Genomic DNA, 8,324 nt, shown 5'->3' on the forward strand with positions numbered 1-8,324 from the left:
CCATCAAAGAACTGCAACCCCGTGATAGGTACTGGAGGTTTCTTTACCAAATTAATACCGAATAAATTTCCCTTCATTTGATTTACATTATAATTGCTGCCTGAAAATGTTGGAATTGTTAAATTGGATGAAATAGGCCCAAAGTCAACTAAAAAATGATTCAATTCCGTTTTGGGACAACAGTTTTGTAAAGTTGTAAAGGTTGTGTCTATCAAAATATTTTCAAAATCCCCCAAATTTCCCTATTTCAGTTTGAAAAGGAAAAATCACATTTACAGCTGGGTCAATCCATGCGCAATCGACCAAAGCGTGTGGCGACCAAGTCGCCGATTTTGTTCAAACTTTTACCAGTTATAGGTCTATATGTGAAGTTTAATATGCGTAAAGGAATTTTTTTTCATGAAATGCAACAAAAGTTATGGAATATTTAATTTTTAATGTTTTTATTTTTCCGCGTTTTGCGCGTTTTCTGTTTTTCAGTTAAATTTCTTCAATTATCGTTATATATTCTTAAAAATTAGTTGAAAGTGAAATTGTAGTGTAAGAAACAAAGTTCACTTTTTAAAACTAAAAATTTAATTACAATTAAGTTTTTTTTTTAAGATTTAAGTGTAAAATGGGCCCTTAAGTGTCATTCAGATTGCTAGAAACCACCCTGGAATTAAAGAAATCGGATTATGCGGTATGAAAGTTGATATCGTCAACTATATTACTTGAAAGAATCGCCGAGGTTTTTTTTAAATTGATCATGCTGTGTCCATTCAAAGATTAGCCATTTTTAGGATTGTTTCGTCTTTTCTCGGCCATTTTTCTTCACCCCTTCTATCACTTTCCCCCTTTTATGCCCTTGGCGGTATTTGACGACGCGTCACTCTAGCATAAAAGGGGGAGCTCGAGACAGTGATATTGGAATTAGCTGAGTGCTTTTCCATATATATGGAGACACCTGTTGAGGGTGAAAGGAACGACGAGGGTTGAACTCATTGAGGCGGAGCCTGCAGAGTCCATCCCGCCAGAATATAGGTTAAAGTTCCCGCAGGGTTATCGAGAAGTTTACTGATCGATAGCCGGCAATCATCAGCAGCGGTGCACTCTATTCCTGGATCGGACGACCCAACAAATTAGACAACGGTGTAGTTTTTCTGTGTATATAAGGGGCCGTCGTGCCATGTTAATACACTCACTTTTCTCACCGATTTATCCGCGTACAGTCTTGTTTCCTGTGCCGATAATCTCTTTTGTTAAGGTTTTCAGATTCCTCGCCGCCGCCTTCCTCAAGCTTGCCAGCCGCCGCCTCAGACGTGCCAGCCCGCGAAAGAAGCAGCGGCAGTGAACGCTGTTAAGCCCGATAAGGCTTAACAGGAGCGACCGTGCTACTAGTCCGACAAGGCGAACCGGCCGTCGCAGGACTTATCAGCGCAAGCCCGATAAAGGCGAACGTTGTGGTCGTTAACCAAGTGCTACGGCACTAGATAAAAGGTTACCCGAAGGAAAGGGATACAGTCTGGCAGGCTTACCCCCGTAAGTCCCGACTGACCTTCTGCGCCAGCAGTAATCTGGCCCTGCGGGATAAACAATCCTGAAATTGGTCCTTCAAACCGGAGATCCCGGTGTTTAATTTTCAAAGTTCGAAAAAACAAGATTTTTTCGGACTCAGCCGAAAAATAATATTTTTCAGCTGGGACTTAGAAAATTTTTCAATTTATTAGTTAAGAACTTAGAAAATTTTTCCTGATAAGGACTTAGAAAAAATCATCATCAAACTAAAATTTTTCTCTTTTTTTTCTGTTTACAGTGTCGGACAATATCCGTACGCCCGCCGAAGACTCCGTCTACCGCCGATTCGAGCAAGCGCTCGAGACAAACAATCTTCATTCACTGTGGGTTGGACTAGACCGGGTGGTGCCGCGAGAAGTCTTCCGTCGGTTGGGCTTAAGGGAACCGTTCCCTCGTCCCACCACCGCTCCACCCAAGGCAAAACCTTTCACCTCATCAAGCCGCATTGCCCCCTACGCCCGGCCGGCGGACACCGACCTAAAGTTCTTAAACGAAAAAGAGCGCGCCGAGTTGGAGTCGGTCCAAAAGGTCAAAGAGGAGCACGCTTTGGCCATACTTATAGCCCAGAGAAAAGAGAAGGAGGCCGCCGAGACTGCCCTATACCTTCAGCAGACCTGCCTATTGAGACGGGAAAAAGAAGCGCTGCTTCAACGGGAGGAAGAACTCACCAAAAGCTCCGCAGCCCGGAGACTCGCTGCCAAACATCCCGAGCCTTGCGTCCCATCGCCAATAGTCAGACCGTTGACTCTACTCGCAATTCAGCCGCTCCCAGAGGTACCTGCTCTGCCCGGACCATCTACTCCGGCCCCCGAAGCTCCACCAGTAACCCCGGCGCGGTCCTCCAAATCCTCTAAGTATTCTAAATCGTCTAAGTCCTCGTCAAAAGCGAGGACGGAGGCGCCCGGGGAAACGCCTAAATCCAGTAAGATGGGCCGGAGTAGGACGTCCTCGTCAGAGAAGGTCCTGAGCAAGCAGTTCAGGAAGCACGGGATTCATACTTCGGAAGACGAAGACGCCGTGCTGAAGTCCCCAACAAGCCCTTATTCGGCTTAAACTTGTTCTGCTTCGGCGGAAAAAATCTTGTTATCGTTGGTTGTTTGTTGACGCAAAATAAAGTATTTTGAAACCGAGCTATTGTGTCTTAGTTGACTTAATTCTTCGGTAAAAATAAAGGAAACGAAAATGGCAGAAGCAACAAAGTCAGGCAAAACCCGAGCGGCAGTGGTCGCGGAGGTCTCTGACGAGCGTTTCTCGCTACAAGAAATATCATTGGACGAGGCGAAGAACGATATCGCCAGCCTAAACGGTTGGATCGAAAGAGTCGACGCCAAGTTCACGCAGGAATGCCAACGGTTGAACCAAGAAGTTCAGACCACGATTGGTAGACAAGACGGTACGCTGGCGACTTTCGATGGAAGGATACGAGCGCTCGAGATGGAAGTTCGCCGCCTTGGCGTGTTACTTCCACAACTAGAGTTGCAGATCCAACAGAGGCAGTCGACGGCGATAGATACCGCATTAAAAACGATAAGAGAAGAGATGTTCACTCAAAGGTCGGACATGACGAGTGCGCTCCAGAAAATAGCCGGATTCGAGATCTCTAAAGCGATGAAAAAACACAAGGACGATATCCTTATTGAGCTGAGGAGAACTCGAATAATAGAGCAAGAGGAGACCCCCGAGACGGGGGGAGACTCCTCGACAGAGACGGTGAAAGTGAGAAGTCGCCACGCAAGTGGCGCATCGATAGTAAACGTCTCCTGTGATACCAGGGATGATTTGACGCAGGAAAGAGACACCCTGATGGGAGAACTGATGGGTGCCGGACATATTGTGAGGACGTCGAAAGACAAGAAAGAACGCCGAGTGAATACACTCAAGGCGAAGTCAAGATATGACAGAGTGGCGGAACTGAAAGCGGGAAGCCCGTGCTAGAGTCGGCCGCTACCACGGCAAATAATGGAAACAGAGGCCTGGCATGCCTATTCTGCCAAAAGATACATTTGCATCATAACTGCAATCAAGGGTCGTCAGCTCAGAGAAGAGCGACGGCAGAAAAAGAAGGTCGGTGCCTGAAGTGTCTGGCCCGATCACATCGGACGGAACATTGCATATCGCGAATTCCGTGTCGACACTGCGGGAGCACGGAGCATAGCCCTGCTGTATGCGTGGCTAGACCACGGGGCGGCGGTTATGCGCCAGCTCTCGCAGGAAACAGAGGATTCTCCCCTCAAAGAGCTCCAAAGGTGGTGACGATAGACACCACCACGTTGACGATTTCCACAAGATCGAAGACGGGAGTACTACCCACCTTCACGGCCTACCTTAAAGGGAAAGCCGGAGACCGGGTAAAGATAGTCGGATTAATTGACTCTGGGAGCGAGAGAACGTTCGTCCGCCAGGACACGGCGACCAGAGTCGGAGCAGAAAAAATAAGGGCTGAATACCTGGCGGTCAACGGGTTCGGAGACCAGAATAAGGCGGGCAAAAACCATGCAGTGTTCCGACTCAGACTCGCGGGACTTAGCCAGGATGCCCCAGATATAAAGATCGAAGCGATTGCGAGGAAGTTTCTCGCAAACGCAAAGAAAGTCACCCCGACGGATTTCTCGAAAGGCCTGATAGGCCAGGGGAAGGACTTAGCCGATGACCGGTACATCACCGGCCAGCAAGGCAACCAGTTTGATCTCATCGTCGGCTGCGATTTCATCTGGTCGATAATGCAGCACAAGACCATCCCAGGCGCAAATGGGCTAGTCGCATGTGCAAGCAAAGTCGGCTGGCTGATCTTCGGTACGATAGATGAAAAAAGTAAAGCGGAAGAACAAGTTTTAACCGCAGCAATAGACGTGAAGAAACCGATGACGGACTTCAAAGAATTTTGGAGTCTAGAACATATGGGGATAACCCCACAAGAAAAGGCAGAACCCGCATTCTTGGAGGCCTATCAGGAGACGATTTTGCGGGCAGAAGATGGGCGTTACAAGGTGTTGTTCCCCATCAAGATCGGCCATCGCAGAATTGAATCCAACCGGAACATCGCAATGATACGGCTGCAAGGGCTGCTGGGCAAGACCCAACCGGAAGATAAGCTGAAATACCACGAGATATTTCAGCAATATATCAGAGACGGATTCATCGAAGAAGCCGACCGAGGATTCAACGGTGACTGCACATACTTACCTCACCGACCGGTGATTAAAGTTAGCGCGGAAACCACGAAAATTCGGCCGGTGTTCGATGGGTCAGCACACATGAAGGAAAGACCTAGCATCAACGATGCGTTAGAAATTGGGCCGAATCTAAACCCGGAAGTCTTGGCGGTCTTGTTGCGTTTCCGACAGAATCGGATAGCCTGGACCGCCGATATAACTCAGGCGTTTCTCCAAGTCGAGATCCGCCCGGAGCACGGGCAATTGATAAGGTTCATCTGGGTCGATGATCCTAACAAATCCCAGCCTAAATTCATCGAGTATCGATGGAAAAGAGTACCGTTCGGGCTGTCATGCAGCCCGTTCATTCTCAAGGCTGTTATCCTCAAACACCTGAAAGGGTTTGAAGGAATATACCCCGAGACAGTGCGGCAGCTACAACAGCAGTTGTACGTTGACGACTGGCTAGGGGGGGGAGACAAATGTGGATGAAGCGGAGAAGCGTATTCGCGAAGCGATTACGATCTTCAAAGCCGCAAAGATGGAGTTGTGCAAATGGACCTCCGATAGTGCAGAGTTGATTAAGAGACTGCCGGAGGTCCAGTTCAAAGAGGCGGTCACAAACGTGACAGCAGAGGGCAAGTCAGCCACGAAAGCCTTAGGGGTGATCTGGGATCCCGCGTCGGACAAATTCAGGTTTGATCCGGCGCAGGTACTCAGAGAAGCCCGCGAAATTGGTGACAGACCCACCAAACGGAAGCTTTTCAGCCTGGCACTGAAGATCTTTGACCCTTTGGGTCTCATCGCTCCGGTGACGTTGGTGGGGAAACTCATCATGCAAAAGGTGTGGTTGGCGGGCTCAGGATGGGATGAGCCCATTCCAATCGAGGTGATACCTCATTGGAAAACATTCATTGACGGAATAACAGAGCTGAGGAATACCTGTCAGCTCCGATGGTCGGGAGATCATGAAGGGAGACTTCATCTTTTCTGCGATGCAAGCAACGACGCCTACAGTGTGGTGGCGTACTTGCAGAGAATCGATGGGGAAGACCCAGTGATGCTGTGTAGCAAAACGAGAGTAGCGCCGGACCCTAAGAAATCAGTCTCGATCCCGCGGCTGGAGCTTCTGAGTGGGCTACTGGCCGCGAGGCTCGGGAGCTACGTCGAGAAAGCGACGGAAACAGTCATCAAGAAAAAACTTCTGTGGACCGACTCAGCGATAGCCTACTGGTGGATGAAAGGCGAGGCTGGTCGGTGGAAGCAGTTTGTTTACAATAGGGTGAGAGAGATAAGACAGACAGTGGAGACTGAAGAAATCAGGCACTGCCCAGGGTTACAAAACCCGGCGGACGTAGCATCCAGAGGGGCTACGGCCGCGCAGTTAAACGCACAAAAGAGTTGGTGGACTGGCCCATCTTGGATGGGGAAAGAGAAGGAGTGGCCCCAGTCACCAAGCTCAGCGACCGAGCTCCAATTACAGGAGGTCTCGGTCGAAGAAAAGACAGTCGAAGTAACGCAATGCGCGATATCAATCGAAGCAAAGTGGTACGAAAGATTCAGCTCCATGCGAGTCATGGTAAGAGTCTTGGCCACGATGCTAAGGGCGATAAAAAAGTTCAAAGGCCAAGATAGTCCGGAAAGCCCGGCTGCAACGGTCAGACATCGGGGAAGGAGGTTGAAATTCCCCGTGTTGACAACAGAAGAGACTCGAGAGGCAACGATCGAGCTCTACAAAGAAGCCCAGGCGACTCACTACTTAGCAGTGGTGAAGAGCTTTAAAGCTGGGAAAACAGAAGTCCCACATGAGTTGAGGAAACTCGGCCTCATGTGGGACAGCAAAGACGAGTTGATCAGGTGTCGAGGCCGGCATCTAAATTGGATGGAATACAATAAAAAAGCAGCGCTCATTCTGCTACCGGCCGAACACATCATAACAAAGAGACTGATTGAACAAACGCATCTTCGGTTGAAACATACCGGAGTGAAAACCATGATGGGGGCACTCAGAACGGATTTCTGGATTCCGAAGATGCGGCAGACCATCAAAAAAGAGACAAGCAAGTGCACGAGATGCCAGAGAATGGACTCGAGACACTTCGATGAAATACCGGCGCCCCTACCGTTGGACCGCCTGTAAATGTCGAATCCGTTCACGATAACGGGGGTAGATTTCGCAGGCCCGTTCCCAGTAGAGTCGCCGGCAAATAGCGGTCACAAGACGAAAGTATTCGTGTGTCTCTTCACCTGCGCCGTAACTAGAGCTGTTCATCTCGAAGTTACGACCGACCAGGAGATCTCCACGTTTATCTTCGCGCTAAGACGATTCTTTGCACGGAGAGAGTACCCAAGGGCGCTCTACTCCGATAACGCAGGAACGTTTACGCTGGCCGCTAAGTACCTCAGAGCAGCGTACAGAGACAGCAGAGTGTTTAACACCCTGGTTGATCTCAACATAAAGTGGAGGTTCTCGCCGAGTTTGGCCCCTTGGTGGGGCGGATTCTGGGAGAGGATGGTGCAGACCGTTAAACGGCTGCTATATAAAACATACGGAAGTGATTGTATGGAATACGATCTATTCCAAACGGTGTTGACGGAGATCGAAGATACCATCAACACCAGACCGTTGACATACGTGGCAGAAGACGATACGGAGCCGCTAACACCCAAGCAATTGGTCACAGGCTACCGGCAACAGCAGCATCACCCGGTCGATGACGAGGAGAGAGAATACTCGGACCGGGTGACACTGACAAAGAGAGAGAGGCTCAGGAGAAACCTGGTCGCTCAATGGTGGAAAGATTTCTACACGGAATATGTGATAGATCTGGAACAGTTTCACTGTCCAACTCCAGGTCATACGAATGAAATTGAGCTGGGACAAGTCGTGTTAATTCACGACGAGTCAGCCAAAAGAACGAGATGGAAGTCCGGGAGAGTAGTTAAACTAATCCCCGGCAAAGATGGAAAGACCAGGCGTGTGAACGTCTTGATCGCAGATAAATTCAGAGGAAAAGGGTCGATCATGATAACGAGAGACCCAAAAAGTTTATATCCGTTGGAGCTCCACGCGGGCCAGATAGACGATGACCATCGGAACACAGGACCCTACGAAGACAGTGAGCTTTCGTCAACTCAGTTAGACCAAGGTCCAACGGGGGGAGTGTCGGATATTCCGACGGACGAAGCTCACAGCCATCGTCCGGGTGCCAACCCTTTGGCCGAAGAAGGCTAGACTCAGACGAGTCACCCTCGGTGGAGTGCCGCGCTACCGAGGGTAAGGAAGTCCATTAGCGGAAGCAAGTGACTTAAGACGGCCTACGGCTCGCAAGAGCCGTAGTATGGAGGCTGGAGCTCGAGACAGTGATATTGGAATTAGCTGAGTGCTTTTCCATATATATGGAGACACCTGTTGAGGGTGAAAGGAACGACGAGGGTTGAACTCATTGAGGCGGAGCCTGCAGAGTCCATCCCGCCAGAATATAGGTTAAAGTTCCCGCAGGGTTATCGAGAAGTTTACTGATCGATAGCCGGCAATCATCAGCAGCGGTGCCCTCTATTCCTGGATCGGACGACCCAACAAATTAGACAACGGTGTAGTTTTTCTGTGTATAT

The 8,324-nt window shown here is 49.3% G+C and overlaps 2 protein-coding genes across 2 annotated transcripts; both read left to right on the top strand.

Moving 5' to 3' along the window:
* The first annotated feature begins 4,277 nt into the window (after positions 1–4,277).
* Positions 4,278–5,201, top strand: LOC123469859. The gene has a single exon (XM_045169203.1). It carries the CDS (start codon positions 4,278–4,280, stop codon positions 5,199–5,201), a length of 924 nt encoding a protein of 307 aa, XP_045025138.1.
* A 49-nt stretch (positions 5,202–5,250) lies between these two features.
* Positions 5,251–6,849, top strand: LOC116928628. The gene has a single exon (XM_032935732.2). The coding sequence runs from the start codon at positions 5,251–5,253 to the stop codon at positions 6,847–6,849; it is 1,599 nt and encodes a 532-aa protein (XP_032791623.2).
* The last annotated feature ends 1,475 nt before the right edge of the window (positions 6,850–8,324 follow it).

The sequence above is a fragment of the Daphnia magna genome, linkage group LG2, assembly GCF_020631705.1.
Source record: "Daphnia magna isolate NIES linkage group LG2, ASM2063170v1.1, whole genome shotgun sequence".
Classification (NCBI taxonomy): domain Eukaryota; kingdom Metazoa; phylum Arthropoda; class Branchiopoda; order Diplostraca; family Daphniidae; genus Daphnia; species Daphnia magna.

Coding starts and splice junctions, on each gene's coding strand:
- LOC123469859 (XM_045169203.1), top strand. CDS start 4,278: ATGCAGCACAAGACCATCCCAGGCGCAAATGGGCTAGTCGCATGTGCA.
- LOC116928628 (XM_032935732.2), top strand. CDS start 5,251: ATGGAGTTGTGCAAATGGACCTCCGATAGTGCAGAGTTGATTAAGAGA.